General features: G+C 36.1%; 2 protein-coding genes and 1 long non-coding RNA gene across 4 annotated transcripts; all 3 read left to right on the top strand.

The window, feature by feature from the left end:
• LOC104724228 lies at positions 6,679-8,080 on the top strand. Of its 2 annotated transcripts, XR_757583.2 has the most exons (4): positions 6,679-7,019; positions 7,176-7,314; positions 7,407-7,493; positions 7,626-8,080. It is a non-coding gene; the product is annotated as an uncharacterized LOC104724228 (long non-coding RNA). The 2 variants fall into 2 exon arrangements; XR_757582.2 differs by having other exon boundaries at positions 7,407-8,080.
• On the top strand, positions 10,670-12,943 carry LOC104724229 (thylakoid membrane protein slr0575). Its single transcript, XM_010442687.2, has 9 exons — positions 10,670-11,042; positions 11,175-11,221; positions 11,325-11,427; positions 11,559-11,645; positions 12,010-12,093; positions 12,190-12,243; positions 12,343-12,423; positions 12,575-12,620; positions 12,706-12,943. Exons 1-9 carry the CDS (start codon positions 10,758-10,760, stop codon positions 12,783-12,785), a joined length of 867 nt encoding a protein of 288 aa, XP_010440989.1. The 5' UTR covers positions 10,670-10,757; the 3' UTR covers positions 12,786-12,943.
• On the top strand, positions 14,062-19,023 carry LOC104728321 (receptor-like serine/threonine-protein kinase SD1-8). Its single transcript, XM_019231949.1, has 7 exons — positions 14,062-14,650; positions 14,736-15,299; positions 17,658-17,764; positions 17,836-18,046; positions 18,131-18,368; positions 18,465-18,618; positions 18,700-19,023. Exons 1-7 carry the CDS (start codon positions 14,062-14,064, stop codon positions 19,021-19,023), a joined length of 2,187 nt encoding a protein of 728 aa, XP_019087494.1.

Below are 26,367 nucleotides of genomic sequence, written 5' to 3'. Positions count from 1 at the left end.
GAGAACTCTAGCTGGTTTACTCTCTGTCGGAAACCTGATCAAAACCTAACGTGTCACATAAGTAATGAGAAGAAGTCTAGTGCGTATGTTTTGACTTCAGTCCCAATCCCTCATTCTCCTCCTGCTAAACGTTTGAGTCTCGTGACAGTTGGTTCTAATATTTACAGCATTGCCGATCTCACACGTGGCGCGAGGCTCAAATCTTGTCGGTGGAGCCAATGTCACTTTCCGCTTGTGTCACTGATCGGAATATATATGTAGAAGGAACCTAAAAAGATGGTGATTCTGGTTCCTTTAATAACAAGTTCGCGGTGTGTCAAGAAAACAGAGTATGGGAAAAGGTTTTCTTGTATTGATCTTGAATGATTACAACGTCTACATATACGGGAGAGTTTCCTTTTACACAATATATACAATATAAAGTGAATCTCCTAAATATGTGCAACTAAATATTTTCAATTTGATACGCAAGACACAACTGCGTATCTTAACACCCCCCTCAAGGCGGAGCGTGAAGGTCCTGAACGCCCAACTTGAGCAAAAACGAATCAAACTCCTGACATCCAAGAGCCTTAGTCATAATGTCTGCTAGTTGCAACTGTGTTGGAACATGTTTAGTCTTGATAGTGCCGCGGACAATCTTTTCCCGAATGAAATGATACTATGTTTCAATATGCTTTGTTCTTTCGTGAAAAATGGGATTAACCGTGAGATGTATTGCCGAGAGATTGTCGCAATGCAGTGGAACATGTTGAGTAAGAGGGACGCCGAGAGATAATAGTACCTTCTTAATCCAGAGGATTTCTTTGAGTGTGAACTGCATAGCACGGTACTCCGCTTCAGTGGAAGACATTGACACTGTCAGTTGCTTCTTTGTTTTCCAAGAGACTGGTGACTGTCCTAGTTGAATAAACCAACCTGTAAGTGACCGACGAGAGAGAGGACAACCGGCATAATCTGAGTCACACTATGCGGTAAGAGTGAGAGGACAATCAGAACAAAGAAGAATACCCTGACCCGGGTTTCCTTTAAGATAGCATATCACCCGCAAAGTTGCTTCCCAATGCAGAAGCTTTGGACATTTCATGAATTGGGACAAAACATGAATGGAGTAAGCCAGCTCAGGCCTGGTCACTCCCAAGTAAATAATGCGACCAACCAGGCATCGGTAACGAGCAGGATCGGGCATGTCATCACCTTCAGCCAACGATAAGTGATGATTTTGTTCAAGAGGAAAGCTAACGGGTCGTGCCCCAAGGAGTCCAACTTCAGCAATGACATCGAGAGCGTACTTCCTTTGACATAAATAGATACTTGTCTCATTCCTGGCAACCTCGATACCAAGAAAGTATTTCAGAACTCCCAATTCCTTCATTTTAAAGCACGAACTGAGATAATCTTTGAAAGCTTGAACCGATACAGAGGAGTTTCCACTGATGATTAAATCATCAACATAAACTAGAACATGAATGCGTGTACCATTCTTGTTATAGGTGAATAAAGACGAGTCGCCAGGAGATGAAACAAACCAGTATTCTTGCAGAGCCGAATTTAGCTTCTCAAACCAGCACCGAGGTGCTTGTTTCAACCCATAAAGAGATTTTCGTAGACGAAGAACCTTCGACTTGTCATCTGAGTGAAACCCCGGAGGAAGACGCATATAGACTTCTTCATGGAAATCACCATGGAGGAATGCATTGTGAACATCCATTTGATACACCTCCCAATTCCAAGCAGCTGAAACCTCAAGAAAACATCTAACAGTGGTCATTTTGGACACAGGAGAAAACGTCTCCTCATAGTCATCACCCGCAATTTGCTTGTTCCCAAGTACCACTAAGCGCGCCTTATACTTGATGCGATAGACCCACTTACAACCAAGTGCCTTCTTACCCTTGGGAAGTGTTTCCACTGTCCAAGAATTGTCATCTTCTTGCGCAACAACTTCATCTTTCATAGCACCAGTCCAAACATCATCCAACACCGCTTGTGAGTAATATTTTGGTTCAACATTCGTAGTAATGGCGTGTAAGTAAGCTCGATGAGACTCAGAGAACCGATGACTATTCATAAAATCACTGAGAGGGTACACACAGCCGTCGTCGTCGTCGCAGGGTGTGTCGTCGACCATATACAGTTCATAGTCCTTAAACCGAACCGGAGCAACCCGCTGACAAAAACCGAAACCAAGTTGTTCCGTTGACTCCTCATCGGGAGATTCCACAACTGGTGTAGAGGTGGTGAGTCAAGACGTTCACTTTCATTATCCAAAAATATAGTGCCAGTAGAGTCAATGATTGTAGCTGGAGAACCAAGCTGTTCCAAACTGAGTCGTGTGTCTGCAAGAGCAGGAGCAGGCGACGATGGTACAGGAGCAGGTGACGGTGGTGCAGGAGCAGGTGCAGACGGTTCCAGCAACCAATCATCATCTGTAAAATCGAGTCCAGCAGTAGGTAGAACGGACGGTGGTGGTGATGGAAGATTCTAATATGGAAAATCAGTTTCACAAAACTGAACATCAAGAGAAACAGAAATTTTACTCGTGTTTGGATCGTATACTCTCCACCCTTTCTTCCCAAACGGATAACCAATGAACACATGTTAAACCTCGTGGTGCTAATTTATCACCACCATGAGCATGGTCGTGCTCATAGCACAAAGAACCAAAAACATGCAGGTCTCAAGCGGTGGAGCTATGTTGTAAAGCATTTCCAATGGTGTCTTCCCATTCAATATACTCGTGGGGGTTCGGTTGATGAGATAACCTGCTGTAAGAATGCAATGTCCCCATAATTTGATCGGCAGGTGTGCTTGGAAGCGATGAGCACGGGCGACGTTAAGAATGTGCATATGCTTGCGTTCAACACGCCCATTCTGTTGAGGCGTCGCAACACACGAAGTTACATGGATGATTCCTTTGTCCTTAAAGAAATCCGACAAACAGATAAATTCAGACCCATTATCACTGCGAATGGTCTTAATTTTCTTGTCAAATTGTCGTTCAATGAGAGTGATGAACTCTTTCAAAGAGGATGGAGCCTCTAGTTTCGAAGGTAACAAATATATCCATAATTCTCTCGAATAATCATCTAGTATGGTAAGAAAGTACCGAGAACCACACATTGCCGGTGTCCTATACGGACCCCAAAGATCGCAATGAAATAGTTGGAAAATATCAATGGATTTATTTGAACTTAAAGGGAAAACATCTCGAGTTTGCTGCTTTGCGCGAATACAGACGTCACACACTTTGCTATCAAATGCAGAAAAATCAGAAATAGATAACTTGCAGATAACAGAGGAAGGAGGTTGTCCCAAGCGATTGTGCCACAAACTTGGAGCCCCTTGTCCGACTTGCTCCACTGCACTAGCTTGCTCCATCCTTCGACAGAAGTACAGTCCATTAAGCTGCTCCCCTGCCCCATTCAGGATCCTCGTGATGCGGTCCTGGACAACACACACCTTATCAGTGATTTGTAACACACATCCGCTATCACGAGTTAACTGAGAAACAGAGATCAAATGGCATTTCAAGCCATCAACGAAGAAGACATTCTTTAACTGCATCTGACTACCTAAGCTTACTGTTCCTTGCTTACATGACACACTAAATCGTCCATCAGGTAACTTTATAGTCACAGGACTCATATCACTTATTTCATCAAGATAATCCATACGACCAGACATATGATTCGATGCACCCGTGTCGTAAATCCAAGTTTCAAAGAAAGCGTTACCTGAGAGACGTGGCTTATTGTTGCGTTCCTCTAGCATGGCTACAAGCGCTTCCACTGACCATCATCAAGCCCACTCAACCCAACACGGTCTGCGTCAACAACTGCATTAGCGGAATGACTTGAACTTGCGGTAGTAACAGCGAGAGCAGAGGTAGCTGCTCTGTTTCGTGGGATAGCAGGTGATGGAGAAGACATTGAGTTCTCCCGGGTCCTGGGTCGATCACCCCACCATGGTGGATAACCAATGGTACGAAAACATTGCTCTACCATGTGTCCAGTACGACCACAGCTCTTACAAACACTGCCTCCACTTCTAGGTTTGTCTCCATTGTTGCTTCTAGCACGAGCTGTAGTTTGAACAGCAAAACTTACACCATCGGTACGACCTTCTATCGCAACAGTGATCATTCTGCTATCTTCATCTTGAGTAAGTGTCTGGTATACTTCGTCAAGTGTTGGAAAAGGTATACGAGCATAGAGACTTGAGCGAAGCTGTGCATAAGATTCATCGAGCCCCTGAAGGAACTCATACACACGATCTTCATCCCTTTCCTTGGCGAGTTCTACACCAATCTCACATGTACACAAACCACATTTGCATGTCTTGGGACGTCGATAATCGCTCAAGGTCGTCCAAATCTGAGTCATGTACCCATAGTATGCTTCAATAGATTTCCCATTCTAGCGTGCCGTCGCCAGATCAGCCTTGATTCTTCCAATCTTGGCTCCGTTCTTCACAGAGAACCTCTTCTTAATATTTTCCCACAAATCTCTAGCGATTTCCACCATTTGGAGAGTTGTTTTCACACATGGATCAATAGTGAGTTTGATCCATGACACCACCAATGCGTTGTTGCAACGCCAGTCTTCGAGATCTGTGGAGTCATCACTAGGTTTTGAGATTGTTCCATCTACAAAACCAAACTTCTTTCGAGCCATCAGCGCAAGACGTATGTTTGCTGAACACTCGTCATAATTTGAGCCACGAAGAAGAGGTTGTGAGATGACACAACCTGGATTGTCACTCGGTGACAGATCGTAAGGGGAGATAGTTCTTCTGGATGTCACCATCTTCACCTCACCAGCATCTGTCTGAGATCTGTCCACCAACAATTTCTCTTCTTTGTTGCTCATCTTAATAGCTAGAACAGGATCGAAACTTTTAGGTTTTAGTATTTGTATTTACCCTAAAAGGGCTCTGATACCATGTCAAGAAAACAGAGTATGGGAAAAGGTTTTCTTATATTGATCTTGAATGATTACAACGTCTACATATATCAGAGAGTTTCCTTTTACACAATATACACAATATAAAGTGAATCTCCTAAATATGTACAACTAAATATTTTCAACTTGATACGCAAGACACAACTACGTATTTTAACACGGTGGTCGACATAGAAATACAAATCTGTGATCATGTGCCTATCCTTTACGATCCCAAAAAGGTAAATGTGACCTTGTTGAACCGACAATAACTAGTTATATGTTTTTATATGATTATTGTTGTGAGATAGAAAATGTTTTGTACTCTGTTTACAATTCAAGGTATAGCAGTGAGATAAGATTGTATGATACTGGGTTCAGATGGTATGACATTGAGGTAAGACGGTGGACAAAATTGAAGGGTTTGGTAGGACTACCTAAGTTCCCTCTTTATGCTTGTGTTTGATTGGCTGATTATGGTGGAAAGATGGCTGTTTTGTGGGAGGAGAATATGCCTCATAGTGGGCTTGGTGGTTTCATCTTCATCTCTTGTTTCACTTTCTTAGTCATATGATGTCCACTTGTTGATTATAACACAACCTAACAGCTTATCTTGTGACCAAAAAAGCAGTTTGTCGTTACAAAACTGAAAACACAGCCGTATATAATTTAAGTAAGTTTTTTCAAACTCATGCTCTAATAAGCTGAAAATGGTAATTTATTCTTTCCATGTCTCATTCCTCTCAAAGGTAGATACACTATTTTTCAAATTCACTAAATTTTATTATATTTTATAAAATCTCTTATTGTTTGTCAATGTTATTTTGCCGAACTATTTGGCTTATCTATAGCTTGGGAGAGACGAGTTTAACACTTGGAGTTAGAAGTTGATTTGGAGATGGTTGTTAGTTATCTCAAGACGTTTGTGTTATGACTTCTTATTATGGGACTAGGTTGTCCATATTTCTCATTGTATAGAGAGGCAGCTAATCGTCTAGCAGATGGATTGGCAAACAATATGTTCTTGTTACGATTAGATTTTTATATGTTTCATTCTAGACTAGAGTCAGTAAACTTGATTATGTAAGAGGATAATGTTGGCCTGTAATTTTATTATTTTTTCTGGGACAATTGCATTTTTTGTACCTTTTTTTTGCATTTGAATGAAAACGTAGACCCCATATTCGATATTTGAGAAACGTAACCACTAAGGGTACTTAAATTACAGTTGACTCCCTTACGACCAAACAAAAAATAGAAGCCAAAATCACAGATGTAACCCGAGGAAGTCTACAATAGATTTCTTTACGGTGGATTTCAAACTAACGTCAAATAGAAGACATAAAAATATGTCTACTCCTAAATTATAGTTGAAATTTTAATTAAAAAATTATAAAAAATAATTTGGTAAACCTATTGACCAAATAATAACCACATAGACTTCCTGCATTAAAATAAAATAAATTTACATATAAACTAGTCAAATTAAGGGAGGAAAGGTGGATTAGGTTAAAATTATTTGATTTAGAGTTTGCTTAAGTAGACTTCTCTGTAGACTATTGGTGGTTGACTTTGTAATACCATCAACTATTAATATTATATTATTTTAATTTCACCGATAATTTAATCAAACCGATAGTTGAACCTAACCGAATGCATACCGATTCCTTGATTTTAACCTAACCGGATAATTTAACCATATATATATACGTCTGTGCAAGTCAAACCTAGTTTTTTATGTGATCTCTCAGCCACCGCAGCCTGAGCAGACATTAATATCACAAAAAAGACTAAAATCTGGGATCTGATTCGACCTAAATTTTTTTTCATTTTCTCTTTAATCTTCAACATTCTTATTCCCCTTTCTCTTTGGATTTGTGTTCTTCCTCTCTTTTCTCTCTTCAAATATATCAGCCACTCACGCTCCCTTCTCTCATCAACACCAATCTTTGTTAGAACCTTAAACTCTCGCATATACTGTCTCGTGAATCTCACAATCATGGGACAAAACTTCGCCGCCGAGAAAGGAATTCCCCAAATTCGAAACCATACTTCTCCTCCGAAGAAATCCTCAAGGTACTGACGAAGATCTGTCTTAGCTCGAAACGACACTGTCGATGCGAGTACCCTCATGTTCCTTTGTTTCTTCTTCGTCTTCTTACTCCGATTCCTCCCGATCTGTGCATTTATTTTAACTGTCATTTATTTGTTTTTGTTGGTGTTCTTTGAAAGGGATTTGAGAAACCAATATCGTTTAGGTTACTGGCGGCTAAAGTAATGGATATGGAGAAAGCAGGTACGATGTATTTCATCTCAAGCAGATATGACGATCCTTGTTAGATATTTGTCCTTAGAAGGATACTCAAAAAGGGTAATAAATAGATCCATTATCTTGTTTTATTGTAATATATTTTTGTTAACTGATTGTGGTGTCAGATAATTTTTTTGTCTTCTAATTCTCAGAATAGTTGAAGCATTATAATGGCGACGAGAGAGCAAACAAGTCTCTGAGAGGTATGTACTCAATCGTTGCCAAACCTTCTTAAAAAGGTAACAACATAAACTGGTTCTAATGATTTGATCGATGAATTTTTGCTTTTTTTTAAAAGTTGTTGTTGTTGTTGTTGTTGTTGGTTTTGATTACAACTACAATTTTTAAGGTTTAATTATTTTGTGAATCAGATCAAAGGTAGAGACCATATGTGTACAACTAATTCCATTGACTGACACCATTCCTTCACTTATGTCTGATTTTGGTGTTATTATCTGGTCCTTGTGTTGCTTTTACTTTGTAACCCTAGTACGACGTCTTCAGATCTGGAAGTGATGACAACGAAGGAATCTCCATTGAAGATCAATACGCCGCCGATAAGCCTCCAAGGTCCAATCGAACCAGGCTTGAACCAAAATTTGAACAATTAGAGAAGTAAACCAGGTTTAGTCAGCTGGTAAACTGTTATGACTTTTGTTTAGGCAGACGGAGTTAGAGGGGGAATCTTAACGCTTTTGTTTTTGCGGGGTTGTTTTGTAAACTTTAAGTTTTATTTGGGGGTTGGGGCATAATATGTAAATACGGTTTAACAACTTATTTTCTCCGTTTATCGCATTAATTATGAAGTCTCTATCTCTCTCTTAAATTATGTTTAAACCACATCGATTTGAGTTTAGAAAGTTGGGCCTTTTGGACTCAGTCCGGGAGTTTAGTGTTTTTAAGGCTTACCTTGAGCGGACTCGGACTGGCCCGTTATATAAATATAATTGTATTTTTTTGTTAACATTTTTGTTTGATTATAAGTAAAGTTTAAAACTCTAATCTTAGTTTTCATATTTACTGAATATTTTTAAAATCTTTATCTATTATATTTTATATTGATTATATATATTTTTTTTTATTTGGTTAAAGTATAAAATTTTATTTGGTTTTATTTTTTTTATTTTTAGATTAAGTTGGTTTTAGTGAATATAGATGTGTTATTTAAATTTTGATTGATTTATTTTATATTGCATCTTTAAACATTTATTTTTAAGACATGTTATAAAATAACTTATAAATTTGAATTTTTGATCTGTAAGATAAGTCCGGAAAGACCCGAAAAGTCTTATAACTCTGTTAGAGCCGGACCAGACTTTGAAATATAGGCTCGGAAATATTTTGGGCCAGGCCGAGAAGGACTCAAATATATGCGGATTTCGAGCCGGACCGGGTTGAGCCAGCATGATTGACACCCCTATGTGCCACATCATGTTTTATTTTACTTCATAAACCCTTGCTGACATAATAAGGGCCGGACCGGGTCAAGCCAGCCCGATTGACACCCCTCTTTGCCACATCACGTTGTCTTTCACTTCATAAACCCTTGCTGACATAATAATAATAAAAAACATGAAGACTCTAATTGTTTGTTCGTCTCCTTCACAATATAAGATTGCTCTTGAATTCAGTTAGAGAGAAAAAACAAAAGAATCGGCACAAAGTTTTGCCTTTGATGAAACAAACATAAAGAGAAAAAAAAAAACGACTCGTGCGGTACGAGACATGGAAGAAGCATAGGTCATTGTTAAAGAGGCAAAGCAATCTCACCAAATTCACCTTTGATTAGTTCTAACAAGAATTTCATCAAAATCTACAGATGCTGAAATCAAATTCTCCGGTTATTGAGAACTCTTTGGAAGAAGAAGCAAGGTTAAAAATTAGGGTAGGGAAGAAATTTGAAAAGATAGAATAGAGAGATAGAGAAGGAGAAAGGAGAGAGAGAGAGACACATAGTGATGTGAAGATGAAGGAAGAAGAGAAGAGAGACATAGAGATATCAATTCCTTAGGTAAGCCCCTCCCTAACCACACAATTGTCGTCTGATGTACAAAAGATTAAAAAATTCACAAAAGAGCAACTTGGGCATGACAAAGTTCATTAATGTCTTTTAGAATCGCAGGTCAAATTGAGGTAAAGATGCCGTATTTATTCAAGTTTTTAGAGTTGCTTCAAGAAGAAATATTAGTGTTTGTGTAAATTGACTCACCTCTTTTTTGTTTACTTAGGTTTTGAATGAAGATGATATTGAGCAAATTGCTGCTTTGGACCAAAACGTTTTCTTTTTTCAAGGTTTAGTACAATACAAGTTACTTAATACTACTTCCATAACTATCTATGTGAAAATTATCACTTTTTATTTCCCTCTCAATCTTAGTAAATTTCAAAAGTTTCATCTTTGATTTGTAGCAAACAACAAATGCTAGATTGAAATCATGATCGGTTATGTAATTGCAATATCTAGAATGATTGGAGGCACACTTTAAGGTGTAGGCAAGCTTTAATATATGAGTTATGGACAGAACGAAACAACCTACTTGATTGCAATATTCATCACTCACCTAGTACAATCACATGCCATGTAAAGAACACCATTAAAAACAGAATCGCCACCTTCATATCAGAAAGTGATTCAAGATGTTTGGTTCAAGCCGTTGGTTCTCTTAAACATGGACAAGAAGCTTTATAAAGGATATCTTGTGGAGAAGGAGAAAATGATTTAAACCAAACACTTTATTCCAAGGTCGTCAAGCTAGCTAATCAACGTCCACGAATAACTTTTACAAAGACAAATCTTATCTCGGCTTATCATGTTGTATTGGAAAATTGAACTAAATGGGATGGCTTCAATTATTGAGCTTGATTGGAAAAATTATTGTACTTCGTAGTGATGAGTAAGTTCTTAATGAGTAATTTCGAGTTATAATAAAAAAAATCACATTTATATACAATATCATCCAATTTATATATTATTAAAGTAAATTTTAATGTTTATTTCTCTAAGTATTTATTTTTTTTGAAAATTATTTATGCGGACTCACGTACCAATGTGTAATAAAAATTACAGTAACCACAATTTGTTAAGTCTAACTTTTTTCTTCATTTTTTATTTTGAAAACTACAACAAATTATATACTTAAAACCAAAAAAAATATCATTGACCACTACAAAAAAAACTTTATTAATTATGATATTTGATTCCAAACAACATAAAAAATAATATTTCAAAAAAATACAAAATGAAATTAATAAATATAATATAAACTAAAAATAACGAGTGAGGTAGAGCAGATACCAACCTAGTATATCTTAATTACAATATTTATGCTACTTATCATTGAATGTATCTTAAAATAACCAAACAGTACATTTTAATAGCTATAAGTACACACTGCTAAAAAGTTTTAATAGCTATAAGAACACTTTTCACCTCAGCCTCACATTAGTCTCTCACAAAGATACACACAGAGAAGAGAGAAGAGAAGAGAAGAGAAGAGAAGAGGATGGGATCTATATCGGCAGCTCCGGGAACCACCGTCTTGTTCTCCAATCTCCGTCGCCACAGTCTATACGATCGTCGCCATGAGAATCTATCCGTCGTTTCGTCTTCTTCACAACCGTCTCTGATACCACGGCAGAGATGGCTCTACGTCCCTAAGACGAGGTTGAGAAGAGAGATTCTAAAGGTCGATTTCATCGCAAGAGCTGCTGATTCCACTAGCTCTTCTCCATCTGTAGCTTCCGGTGACGGAACCTTAATCCCCGATGATGAATTCACTCTAGCCAAGGTTTATATTTTCCTTCCTGACCTTTTCAATCCCTAATTTAAGTGTCTCCGCTCCAATTAGGTAGAGTGATCTGAAATTGGGAAATTGGGAAATTGGAACAAAGTTTCACATTGAGTGTTTTGGATTTTGCAGATTTCGTTTGGTGTTATTGGGCTAGGTCTCGGGGTTTCGCTACTCTCGTGAGTTTTTTGATAACGCCTTTGTTTGTTGCTATAGAGTTTATATGTGAGTTTTTTTTTTTTTTCTTTTTTTTTCAATTATGGATGTGTTAAAATCCTACAGGTATGGTTTTGGGGCTTATTTTAATATCCTTCCTGGATCTGAGTGGTCTGCTATTATGCTTACATATGGATTTCCCCTTGCTATTATTGGAATGGCTCTCAAGGTACTTATTGTTCTAATGTCCCTGAGAAAGTGGAATATTTCAGATGGCTGTAACTTTATTGTGAAATTTGACTTGTGGTGTATTAGAGTTACTTCAATTATTTGTTTTGTTCTATTTTGCTTCTTCTGTAGTACGCAGAACTCAAACCAGTTCCTTGCTTGAGCTACTCGGATGCAGTGAAGCTTAGGGAAAGCTGCGCTACTCCTATTTTAACACAGGTACTTAATTGTTTATGGACCTCTGGTGATTGCTCTTGATACTTACAGGCGTACCTTCATTCTGATTATAGATAAATTCTTCATAATTTAGTTCTACATAGATTTTTCATAACATATTTTTGTTTCTTGTTAGAGGATAGATGTTAGTAGTTGTCGTCATTAGTATTTGGATATTCAGTCTCAATGCTAGCTCGAATTCAGAGTAGTATGCTCACTTGCACAAGTTCTTGCTTACACAAAAGTTCAGTTAGTTTCCCTTTTGCCTATATGACATTGAAATTGTAGTCTTGTCAGTGCACATTGGATGCTAAACTTACTTCTCTTGAAATTGTAAATGTGCCGGGATTCTTATTTCCTTTATTAGGTTAGAAATGATGTCACGAGATACCGTTATGGAGATGAACAACATTTGGAAGAAGCATTAAAACGGATCTTTCAGTATGGACTGGTAAGCTATTTTATTGAAACAAAAATGAAGCATATAACAACATGCTTTCTTAGTTGCGGTTTAACCCATCTTTCTTACAACTGCTTTGGTCATAAGGGAGGAGGAATCCCAAGACGTAGTGCACCTATCTTACAGATGATTAGGGAGGAGGTAAATTTAATCATGTGCATGAATTTACATATATTGAAATGAACATTGACCTGTGAAACTACACTTACCCTGATCATTCTCGATAACTCATGTTTGTAGGTCCTGACTGATGGTCGTTACTGCTTGGTCCTTGTATTTGAGGCGAAAGCTCTGAATTTGTCAGATTTTGAAAAAAGACAGGTATGATTACCTTTATAAACTAACTAGCTACAGTATGCACTTATTTGCTTAGCGCGTAGGAAAATAGCATAACTAGTTTCATCGTATGTAGTCTCTAAGAAGTAGAATTACTCTGAAACTGAACTTTTAAAACATAAAATTGTTTTGATAGGCGAAATTCACTTCCTTCTTTGGACCAGACATTACTGCAGAAGTTGGTAAGTAGTAAATCAATTCACCATCCAATTTCAGGTTCTCGTTTGTTAAATTGATTTCTGAACCATTAAAATTTTTGCTTTGAAGGTAAAGGAGAAAGTGAAAATCTCTATGAAGTAAGACTGATTTCCAACGTCTCCACCAACTCTGTATCTTCTTCCTCTTAGATATGTACAATCACATAAACAGCTACGTTTCTGTCATTTTGCGCTTGTATATCAGTTCAATATAATCATTTCTGTATACAGTACTTTAAAAGTGTTGAGGCTGGAGGTGAATATAGTATGTATATAGATTGCCATCGTTGTATACTTGTATTCTTTAATTCAGTCATGTCGTGGTCTAGTTATGAATTTTCTCTGGAGATGTGGTTAGAGACAGAATGAGAGAAGCTTCTACATTGTGAAGGAGGAAGTAGAACGTGCATTGCCATGTCCATGATCCTTAAGCTTCATTCTTCACCATTGTGGTTTGTTCTAGATGACCTTTAAAAACTTGCAACGATTGCCAAGTCAACCAACATTTTGGTACAAAAAACAGAATGAAAAGGGAAAAGAAAAAAAGAAAAAAGAAACAGAACAACCGGACTGAGTTATTTTATACAGAGTGGTGAACATTTTGGAGCATTTGAGGAACATACAAAAAAGGGTTTCAGATCCATACGAGAGGGTAAGGGTTAGGATGGTAAGTATTTGGCTGGATCATTTAAAAAAAAAAAAAAAAAAAATAGCACCACTGATGCAAGGAAAAATACTCTTTTGAGTAAGAATTTACTTGAGCAAAGTCCTGGAGGTTTGGAAGAATCAGGCTAACAAAGAAAGTGCGGACTTTTATATCCATTGTCAATCATGTAGCAGTAGCAATTTATTTTTGACTTTGGTGTCGATAGACATTTGCCTTGTGGAAATAAGTCATTGTTGCAACTTGCAAGACTCTATGCACAATGTGTGTTATCATTTTTTTTTTCTTTAAACAGTTCCGAGGTGCCGCTAATCTATCTGCCCGGTGTCTTCTTACAATAAGCATTAGTCTTTTGAGCATGTCCTTTTAGCCTTCCTGATCATTAAGACTACGTACGGTAGACTTTAGAAAAACTTGAGAAACTTCAAAAAAAAAGACAATCTACATGATGAAAAATGAAGCTAAGTTGGTGTTGGTAATATTGAATCTCACATGTTCGTAATTTTCTTTAACAACTAAATGAACATATGCATTGTTTTCTCTGGGAGAAATTAATCTCACGCATGTTCGTAGTTTTATAGTTTCATTTATGTCCCGTTGAAATTTTAAAAATTAAATGCAACTTGTAATAAAAGTCAAGCAATGTGGATAAAAACAAATAAAAAAGAAACAAAAGCTTGTCCGAACAATTTATAAACTATAAGGAGAAGAATGCAGTTGTTCTCATGAAACAAGAAAGAACCAAACTACGAAGACCAAGAGATGAGGATAGTTTTGTTATTATTATTCGTTCTATTTCATAAAGGTTTCTCCTCCGAGTATGATTCGAGAATTTCATCCTCAATGCCCCTAAAAATATCTAAACGAAGACCCATCTTATCCCCTAAAAGTATTTTTAAGCTTGGCTTTTTCACACCGGCCGTAGTAGGTGACCGTTGGTATCTCGGTATATGGAACCGAAGGTTCCCTAGTGAAGTGGTATGGGTTGCAAACAGAAACAATCCACTCCCCAAGCCCATCGGAACACTCACAATCTTCAAGAACAACCTCGACCTTGTTGATCAATACGGTAAGTCTGTTTGGTCAACCTCAACCAATGGGACTAGCCAAAGACTGAACAAGTCGGTATTGACTGGAGAGCTTCTTGACAATGGCAACTTGGTATTGCGATGCTCCGACAAGCACGACTCAAGTGAATTTTTATGGCAAAGCTTCGACGATCCGACTGACACGTTACTCCCTGATATGAAAGTGGGTTGGGATAAGAAGTCGGGTCTAAATAAGATATTACGATCATGGAAAACCACTGACGATCCTTCAACTTGCGATTACACTTACAAAGTAGAAATCCGTGAGCCTCCAGAGTGGTCCGTGGAATAGTGTGAGTGACACGGAAACAATGGGAAAATTGAGGTACGGAACGTACAATCTTACAGTGAGGAGTGAGGAAATCAGCTATTCATTTAGCATAAGTAACGCTAGCTTTTTCTCAATATTGAGATTGAGTTCTAACGGAGCATTGAACCGGTCCACATGGATCCCAAGATCAGGGAAGTTCAAGAGGATAGATTATTTATTACCAAATGATGCGTGCGATGTATACAACACATGTGGGCCTAATGGTCTATGTGACATAAACACCTCACCGCCCTGTAATTGCATCCACGGGTTTCAGCCAAGAGAACAAGAGGCGTGGGAACTACAAGATAGAGAAAGCGGGTGTGTGCCGAAGACTCAGTCAAGGTGCTCTGGAGATCAGTTCTTAACTCTGAAGAACATGAAACTACCAGATACAGCAGAGTCAGTTGTCGACATGAAACTTGGGTTGAAGGAATGCGAGAAGAAGTGCTTAAATAATTGCAACTGTACTGCCTACGCGAATGAGAGTATGAAAAACGGTGGTTCAGGTTGTATTATTTGGGTAGGGGAGCTATTGGATGTCCGGAAGAACAAGGTTGCCGGTCAAAATCTTTATGTTAAGATGGACGCCATTTATATCGGTTCGTTTCTCCCTCCACAACTAGACAAAAATCCAATTAACTAACTCCATAGGACCCTAAAATATTGAAATATATGTTATATCTATACTATTAAAGCAGAAGTACTCACTAGACTCAAATTAGAGCATGACTTTGTTTTAGTACGTTTTTCATTAAAAATGATTAGAGAATCACTTAATTTAATCAAATTAACCTATAGTTTCGATTTATCTAAATAATCATTATACCCTTTGCTCGACCACTTAATTACGACCGGGTCGGGACGCGGATCCTCTTTAATCCGAAAATAGAAGAAATAAAACTCGCGGATCTGTTTGTACTCCAGGTTTATAATATTCGGATCATGTATGTTGTTTGGTTCAAGAATAATTATTCATGTCGCCAAACAGAGGTATAATCCCTACAAATAAAGAAAATGGTATCTGAGTATTTAATGGCTTCAGTAATATCAAATATTAATTACTACCATACTTAATCCATATAATTATTACGAATTATTAATAATAATGAGAAATCTTTAATATTTATAGATTGTGACTTTGTTGCTTCCAAAATAATCAATAGATTAAATACGAAATTGTATATATATGTAAACTTATTTGATTTGCTTTTATATTGTAAGATATTTACGGAAACAACAAATCAACTTAATACAATTAAATAAAAACAAATCATCATTTAGTTTAGATTTTTTAATATTTCCTTAACGAAATTATAGTAATTAATTATGATTAGTATAGATGGAAAGAATAGAAAACGCAGAAATTATATATATGTAAAGTTGTAAACTAATTTATCGAATATATGTAATATATATCCCACATCGACTAAATATTTTGGAATATGGTTCATAATCACTATAAATATATGACTAATATGTTTTGAGTACAAATGAGCAGGAAGTTTGATTTATCAGATATCCAAATTTAACAGTTTAATTTCGTTCTATATTTGAGCATATTTAAATTTCTAAAAAGATTATAAATACATATTAAAATATATTTACGTTTTTTAAATTTTTTTAAGAGATTATAAATACTTAATTTTTTTGTAGAATTTTTAAATTATTATAAATATTTGAACTCCTTCGAAAGTTTAAAATATTATAATATATTTAAGTCTATATAATATTTAAGTAATATTAATATTTTTACTCTTAAAATTTTTAAAATATAAAAAAGTTTGAGTTAAACCAGTTCAAATAGGTATTTTTATCAAACTATAAATTAAATTGATTTTTTACAATTTTGCTGAGATTTGATATATCAAATATTAACTTCTAAATGATAACCTAAATATACCTAATCTAACTATAAATACAATGGTTTCCCAACTATTGAAATATCTCACATTAAAATTTAACAAGCAACTTCTCCTCTTTTGACGACAAACCAAAATAAAGAAAAACTCATCCTCTTACAAACTACTATCTGATATTGCAGTGTGTATATCATCTTACAAAACTACTATCCGATATTACGGAGTGTCTATTCTCTTACAAAACTACTATCCAATATTGCGGTGTGTCTGTTTCCGTGAAAACCTACATTTTACAAACTACTTACGCTATTAGAATTTCCGATTTACTGTATAACCCCAAATATACAAATAAACACTATATAAACAAAAAAAATAAGTCAAAATAAAAAACTACAATACAAAAATACAAATTACAACAAAAAAAAAACTTACAAAATATATAATCCCGTGTTGTAGCACGGGATATCACCTAGTAAAATTTATTCTTTATGTTTTACAAAATTCTTCATTCATAAGTTTTATTTTTAAGGTTAATTAATTTTATAAAACATAAAGAATAAATTTTCTATCTCATTAACAAATATAAATTTTGTATTTTAAAGGTTATTTTCTTCATTAAATTGTATTGTTAAGGTTAACTGTATCCTTTTCAACTCATCAAACCAAAACACTCATTCACGTGATAATATACAAATTAAGACTATTAATCATTTTTTTTGTGCACCTAAGACTATTAATAATGTAACACAATAATAACGTGATAAAATTTTGTAAACTTTTTAACTTGTTTTTCATTTTTTTAGGTGAAGAAGGAAACATCAATAAGAAAGAAGGAAACAACAATACAACAATAATAATTCTTGTTGTTGTTGGAGTCGTTATTTTTCTTATTGTAAGTTTTATTATACTGTTTTACGTTTGGAAAAGAAAAAAGAGGCCGCCAAAAAAAGCAATTGCCGCACCTATTGGTATGTTTGTGATATAGATAATTAATCTCTTTTTCTTATTCAATACTTTGTGTCTCAATGGAATTTTTTTGTTTTCGTTTTTAACTAGAGTAAGTGAGTAACTATATATATACTTTTTTATTCTATTCAGGAGAATTACATTTTGAGTCTATGGAACTTGAAACTATTGTCCAGGCCACCCAAGGTTTTTCTGATTCAAATAAAATAGGAAAAGGTGGATTTGGGATTGTTTACAAGGTACATTAATATATATATATATATATTAGTTCGTTTTGCTAGACTCCTTTTAATCTATAATACATAAACAGGGGAGGTTACTTGACGGACAAGAAATCGCTGTGAAGAGACTGTCGAAGATTTCAACTCAAGGTATTGCTGGATTTAAAACTGAGTTAAGTCTGATCGCGAGTGTCCAACATGTAAACCTCGTCCAGCTCCTAGGCTACTGCTTTGAGGGGGGTGAGATGATTATAATTTATGAATACCTGGAAAACTCAAGCCTCGACACTTTTATATTTGGTTAGTAACTCATATTTTAAGAAGTTGTTTTTGTAAGGTTACTGAAAAGTAACTAATTTGATTTTGCTTGTGATCGTCTCCTAGACGAAAGCCAAAGCTCTAAGTTAAACTGGGAGAAGAGGTTCCAAATTATCAATGGAATCACTCGGGGCCTTTTGTATCTTCACCAAGATTCGAGATATCCGATTGTCCATAGGGACTTAAAACCCAGAAATGTTTTACTTGACAAAGATATGGTTCCAAAAATATCAGATTTTGGGATGGGAAATGTATTTGATAAGAATAAGGCAGAAGCTAACACAACAAATATCGTCGGAACTTAGTAAACGACCAAACTATTATTAGTATCATCGTTACCTTTTGGAAATAAAGTAAACAAAAACTCACAATTATCTTTCATGTTTCTTGCTTGACACAGCGGTTACATGTCTCCGGAATACGCGGAGGACGGAACTTATTCAACAAAGTCTGATGTCTTCAGTTTCGGTGTCTTGGTTCTTGAGATTATCTATGGAAAAACGAACAGAGAATCTTATAAATACTCGGAGAACGAAGAAAGTCTTATTAATTATGTAAGTATGTAAGCAATCAAATTATTTTCGTCTTTTTATTTGTGATTGATAAATGCTTAAAAGCTTTGTTATAATGAATAGATATGGAGGTATTGGAAGGAAGGTAAAGGGCTCGACATCATTGATCCGGTTATCTTCGACTCATCAACATTCCAACCACACGAAGTAAAAAGATGCATACAGATTGGTCTCTTGTGTGTTCAAGAACGTCCGGAAGATAGACCCACGGTGTTATCAGTGTCTGTGATGCTCGCAAGCGACACAATGGAGATCGCTCTACCAAAACCGCCTGGTTATTCAGTTCGTAGAAGTCCTCTTGAGATTGGTTCCTCATCACGAAAAAGGCGAAATGAAGAGTCTTGGACTGTGACCGAAGTTACCTATTCGGGCATTGAACCTCGGTAATATAAGGACTTTATTTATGGAGAAAGATTGTAAAAGTTGATAGAAATACGTGTTTCACAGAGTATTGCAAATTTTATTTTATCTTTGTTTAGTCAGATTTATTTACTACTAGATGAGGATCCACCCGATGTGTGAGTTTAAAATTTTATAAATTAAATTAAATTTGACGTATTAAAATATGTTGTACGTATTTATAAATTTTATTTTAGTTATAATACACTGATTTATATCCATTTATAAATCTTTTATGTATGTTACTGTTAAAAGTGTATTTTTTTACATCGAAATATACTTTATGTTACAAATATATTGGGTGCAAATGGTTGCAAGGTTGAAGAGATTGAACATGTTGAAAAAAATTATTCAACCAATTTTCACCATTTGCATTGAAAAGGTTGAAGAGGTTGGAAAAATTTATTCAGCCTGTTCAACTTAAAAAGTTGGTAAAATAAACTAATCCTATAGCAAAAATATTCAACTTGTTAAACCACTATTTTGGAGATGAATGAGTTGAATATTATTCAACCCAATTTTGTTCAACCCATTTTTTTCAATTTTAAGCAACCATTTGCACCCATTATTTATCACCACCTAGAAAATGTCTATATGAACACATTAAGCCAACTATTTTACTTTCACTTCTGTATAGTTTTTTAATTGCTAAAATTGTTGGCTCAAAAAAAATTTTGAATAAAAAAGATATTACATAATATACTAATCAATGATGTATCATCACAATAATGTATGACCACCATGAAGAAAACCTCGGCTCCGTCCTCATCCTTTATGGAAAGAACATGAGAGAACCTTGGCTCCGCCTTCCTCCCTTGGGGAGATAATCTTGCGTCCAACCTCCTCCACCTTCTTCCCTTGGAGAGATAACCTTGTGTCCAACCTTCTCCACCATAGAGAGAACCTCAACTCTACCTTCCTCCTGTGTGGAGAGAACATGTTCACGTCTTTTTGCTATCTCAAAATGGCTTTCTCCAACAACCTATGAAAGTAAAAACCTTTTTCTAACGTCACAAAATCTTTTGATATGAAGTAATGTTAAATTTCCAATGTATTCATGGAAGTGTCTTTGACACACCATGATGTAGCCTCTGTCTCTATAATGCCTCAACCACCACCTTGCTTAGTGCCCATGTCCACTCTCAGTCCATGGGCCCGCCTTCCTAAGTGGGCCCTACATCCTGGCCCGTGGATCCACCCATATTCAATGGTCGGTTTGTTACGTATGAGAAGCTTTAAAAAATTGTTTACCGACCCTACAAATCAACAAATGATATTTTCCTGTATTTTGTTCTCACTTGCACAATTCCGACAATCACTTACAGGAATGCCATTAATCATGAAGTTCTCTCAGGACCATTGACTAAAAAAATAAGGGCATTTTGGTGACATATGTGACCAAATCAATTCTTTTAAACCTTTCCGCAAACCAGGGTGTCACAATCCTTGAGCTCCTATGGATCTATCAACAACGATTTATGTTTTCTAATCTATCTATCTATGTTTGTTGTAAGCTTGTGTTTGATTAGTCTTTTTTATCTATCCATTAGGTTGATGAGCTTCTACTCGTTATCTCCCTCTAGGATTAAATGAATAATGATAACAATTATGTTTGCAAAAAAAAAGAAGGATTTATGACCAACCAATCAAAGTTGAAAAATTAGAAGAAAATTAATTTAACATAATTAAAAAATAATAGAAAATTATAAGCATTGTAATATATGAATACCAAATAATTCAAAGATGAAAATATAAATTAAAAAAAAACAATCTAAAAATACTACAATAAATTTTAAAATATAGTATTAGGAAAAGAAGACGCATATATTATTTTTTTTTGGGTCAATATATTAATCTTACTTACCTATTCCCAACTGAAAAGGGAGAAAGTAGGAGAAAATTTTGGTTTAAAAAAATAAGAAAAATTTACTTTCATATTAAAAAAATTTCCAATTAAACAAAGTTAAAAGCAGTATTTTTGAATAAATTATTGAAATATGAGATGATCTATGTTTATATAAAAGTGAGTATTTACAAAATTTAGAATTAATATTTAACTGTATATTTTACTTAATACTTTTTTCTATTTTTTGTATAATTAATAACTTAAAATTAAAAATAAGTAAATAATATTATAATTTCGAATTTTATGAAATATGTATATATAATCTCCTTATATTTATTTAAAAAAACTTTGTATTTTTAAGAAATTTTTTAATTTTTGATAATTATCTTTTTACATTATTAATATTTTTTAAAACAAAATATTTTATTTTTCAAATTCCTCTTATTAAATATTAACTTTTACACATGTCAAAATCTGAGATTGATAACTTGACACATGTCAAAATCTTGTTAATGACTAACTTTCAAAACCCAACTTTATATAATAAGATAAAGATTTTACTATTTTGATAATAAAAGATAAATTAAAAAGGAAAACAATATTGTCCATGACCAAGGTATAATGTAAATTTGGTATTAAAATATAGAAAATTAAAATAAACATAAAACCCAATATTTTTTAGTGCAAATAGGCACCCCAAAGACTACTGAGTACTGACTATGTTGAGAAAAATGCCATTTCATACTTTTATTCTCATAAATGCGAATTTCTATCTATACAAACTACTAGTGCCAATTTTGATCGGTACTCTAATAATATTCAAAATTCATACCTGTACTATTAAAATTAAGCTGAATTCGGAGTCCACGTTAACAGATCTAAGTCAACAGTAAAAGATGCTAACTGTGACACCCCGGTTTGTGTAGAGGTTTTAACAAACTGATTTGGCCACCTATGTCACAAAAGTGCACTTATCTTTCCGGTTAGGGGTTCTGAGAGAACTCCACAGTTAAACGTGCTTATGTTGGAGTAGTCTCAGCATGGGTGATCTTCCGGGAAGTGATTGCCGGAACTGTGCGAGTGAAGACAAAACTCAGCGAAAGATCATGTAGTGATTTATAGGGACAATAACAAATCTTTCAAACCTTCTGGACGTAGCAAACAGAATGTCAGATATGGATGGGCTCACGAGCCTAGTTAGAGGTCATGAGGCCCATAAAGAAAGGTGGTCCCATGGGACCAGAGTGAACATGGGGCCACTGAGAGCTAGCGGTAGGGGTTACAAATAGTATTAGCGCCGAACCCAGACGAGTGTAGAGCCGAATGGGTTCACAGTGTCAGGGGTGACGATCTTGGTGCGCAACCAAGATGTTACGATCTGTTAGTGAGGCTGAATTGTGACACCCTAGTTTTCAGAGGGGTATAAAAGAATCGATTTGGCCACCTATGTCGCTAAAGTACACTTTTCTTTTTGGTCAGGAGTCCTGAGAGAACTCTATAGGTAAGCGTGCTTATGCTAGAGTAGTCTCAGGATGGACGGCCTTCTGGGAAGTGATTGTCGGAACTGTGCGAGTGAGGACAAAACACAGGAAAAAATCATGTGGTGATTTGTAGGGTCTGTAAACAAGTATTTAAAATAATTTGGACTTATTAAACCGACCGTCGGCTATAGGTGGGCTCACGAGCCAGGAATGGACATGGGGCCCACTAAGTAAGGTGGGCCATGGGTTAGGAGTGGACACGGGGCCTACTAAGAAAGGTGACAGTCGAGGCGTTACAAGTGGTATTAGAGCCGAACCTAGACGAGTGTGAAGTCGAGACTCACAACATTGGAGGTGACAGTCTTGGTGCGTAACAAGGACGTTAAGATATGTTAATGGGGTTAATTGTGACACCCAGGTTTGCGGAAAGATTTAAAATAATTTATTTGGCCACCTATGTCACGAAAGTGAACTTATATTTTCGTTCAAGAGTCTTGAGAGAATTCCACAGTTCAGTGTGCTTATGCTGGAGTAGTCTCAGGATGGGTGACATTCTACGAAGTGACTTTCAGAACTGTGCGAGTGAGGACAAAATACAGGGAAAGATCATGTGGTGATTTGTAGGGACGGAAACAAATCTTTAAAACTTCCTGGACGTAGCAACCTGACCGTGGGATATGGATAGGCTCACAGGCCTAGTAAGAGGATGTGAGACCCATTAAGGAAGGTAGGTCCATGGGCTAGGAGTGGAAAATAGTCCCACTAAGAGGTAGCGGTCGAAGCGTTAGAAGTGGTATTAGAGAAGAACCTATACGAGTGTGGAGCCGAATGGGCTCACATTGTTGGGGGTGACGATCTTGGTGCGCAACAAGGACGTCACGATCTGTTAGTGGGGTTGAATTATGACACCCTGGTTTGCGGAGAGGTTCAAAAAAAGTTATTTGGCCACCTATGTCACAAAAATGCAATTATCTTTTTGGTCAAGGATCCTCAGAGAAATCCACAATTAAGCGTGCTTATGCTGGACTAGTCTCAGGATGGAGGATCTTCTGTGAAGTAATTATCGGAACTGTGCGAGTGAGGAAAAAACATAGGAAAAAATCATGTGGTGATTTCTATGGTCGGTAAACAAGTATTTAAAATGTTTTGGACGTATTAAACAGACCGTGAGGTATAGGTGAACCCACGGGGTGGGAGTGGACGTAGGGCCCACTAAGCAAGGTGGACCATGGGCCAAGAATGGGCCATGGGGCCCACTAAACATGGTGATGGTCGGGGCGTTACAAGTGGTATCAGAGCCAAACTCAAACAAGTGTGCAGTTAAGTGGACTCAGACCGATGGGGGTTGACAACTTGGTGCGCAACAAAGACGTTGCGATCTGTTAGTGAGGGTGAACTGTGACACTCTAGTTTGCGGAGGGGTTTAAAAGAATTGATTTGGCCAGCTATGTCACTTAATTGCACTTATCTTTTGGGTCAAAGGTCCTGAGAGAACTCCACAGTTAAGCGTGCTTATGCTGGAGTAGTCTCAGGATGGAGGAATTTCCGGTAAATGATTGTCGAAACTGTGCGAGAAAGAACAAAACACAAGGAAAAATCATGTGGTGATTTGTAGGGTCGGTAAACAAGTATTTAAAATGTTTTGGACTTACTAAACCGACCGTCAGCTATAGGTTCGCCCACAAGCCGGGAGTGGACGTGGGACCCACTAAGTAAGGTGGGTCATGGGTTAGGAGTGGACATGGGACCTACTAAGCAAGGTGACAAACGGGGCGTTACAAGTGGTATAAGAGTAGAACCTAGACGAATGTGAAGTCGAGACTCACAACATCGGGGGTGAAAGTCTTGGTGCGCAACAAGGACGTTGCGATCTGTTAGTGGCATGATTTGTGACACCCAAATTTGCAGAAAGATTTAAAAGAATTGATTTGACCACCTATGTCATGAAAGTGAACTTATCTTTTCGGTCAAGAGTCCTGAGAGAACTCCACAGTTCAATGTGCTTATGCTGGAGTAGTCTCAAGATGGACTGGGATTGGAAATGAGGCCCACTAAGAGGTGGTGGACGGGGCGTTTACGATGCCACATCATTACATATGTGGAGACTGAGTCTCTCAGTGTGCCCAATGTCCACTCCCGGCCCATGAGCCTACCTTTTTAATGGGTCTCACGTTCTCTTACTAGGCCCGTGAGCCCATCCATATCCGACAACCGACTTCCTACGTCCAGGAGGTTTTAAAGACTTGTTTACCGTCCCTATATATCACCACATGATCTTTCTCTATGTTTTGTCCTCACTCGCACAGTTCCGACAATCACTTCCCGAAAGGTCACCCATCCTACGACTACTCCAGCATAACCACATTTAACTGTGGAGTTCTCTCAGGACCTTTGACCGAAAAGATAAGTGCATTTTGGTGACATAGGTAACCAAATCAATTCTTTTAAACCTCTACGCAAGTCTCTGAAACCGGGATGTCACAATTCACCCCCCACTAACATATCACAACGTCTTCGTTACGCATTATGACCGTCACCCCCGACAGTGTGAGTCCACTTGACTCCATACTTGTCTAGGTTCGACTCTGATACCAAACTGAAACGATCCGACCTATTTTTTGTTTTTTTAATAAATATCATTGTCAATGAAAAAAACATTTAAAAAGCCAATGCTCATGGTTCGAACTCAAGACCTCTAATAATTTAATCATATGATACATATGTAACCAATTGATCCAACAACTATATATAAAATAAAGTTAAACTTTTTATATTATATAATTTTTAATATTATATATCTTTTAAATAAAGATTTAAATTATTTATTGTTAATTTGGTATTAAAATGTAGAATTAAAACAAACATAGAACCAATATTTTTTTAGTGCAAATAGACACGCCAAAAGACTGCCATGCCTTAAGAAACCAGAAAATAAAAATAGAATATAATATACAAACAACTATGGTTTATCATGAAAGCAGCAGTAGCAATTTATTTTAGCCTTTCGAGTTGGAAGACGTAGACATTTGCCGTTTGGAAATTGGTCATTGTCGCAAGACTCTTTGCACAATGCGTTACCATTTTTTTTCAGACAAGTCCCAGGTGCCACCAACTTGCTTGGTATTTTCGTAGTGTAAGGACTATCAGCAACTACTTTTGGCATTCCTGATAAGTTAAAGAAGATATATCTTTACATTTTTGAAATACATTTTTTAAATATATTTTTGTGCCATCCTTTTTTATTTTCGTATTCAAACAAGTCTCAACTAAATTCTCTACAATTCTTACAACCAAACACAATCATTTTCTTACTTGATAATATTAATTTCCTAAAATATATTTATCTAATTTAAATAAATATGTTAGATTAAAATATAAATCTCTTTTTTTTATTAATCTTATATTTAATTATTTTAATTACTATTCAATACATAAATTTAATAAAATTTTAGATTTTTTTCAGCATATAATGTGATTTGAATTTTTATAAACGGATATATATTAAAAACTGTCTTAGGATATTTGTAACCAAACAAGTATATCCACATATAGAGCTCGGAATACATTTTTGGAGTACAATAGGGTGCCATCACTTTTTGCCAACTTCGGGTCGGGTTTTTAACTAAAATTATAACCAATTCAATTATCCGGATCCTCCTTAAGATTGCCGAATATTTTGGGCGGGTTTTTAATCCATATCATACTTATTTACATCCAATTAATGCCTATTAATGCCAATTGTATCTTAGGAAATATCTAATTTGCATGCCGAATTTTTAGGACCGAGTTTGACAAAAAGAATTGATCACCCAATTTATGTAATCACATCCTCTTAATCACATCCCTATAATATAGCAACTAATTCAAGATGGATACATCTTAGGAAATATCTAATTTGCGTTTAATAAACGATTACATATTTGGTAAGATCTTATTAGCTTTAAATGTACACTATTAATCTAATAATATCAATTGAGAATCATAATAAGAATATACCAGATCATT

This window comes from Camelina sativa, chromosome 11 (assembly GCF_000633955.1).
Source record: "Camelina sativa cultivar DH55 chromosome 11, Cs, whole genome shotgun sequence".
Lineage (NCBI taxonomy): Eukaryota > Viridiplantae > Streptophyta > Magnoliopsida > Brassicales > Brassicaceae > Camelina > Camelina sativa.
The sequence above is the reverse complement of the archived record's forward strand: the minus strand, read 5'-3'. Positions and strand labels throughout refer to the sequence as shown.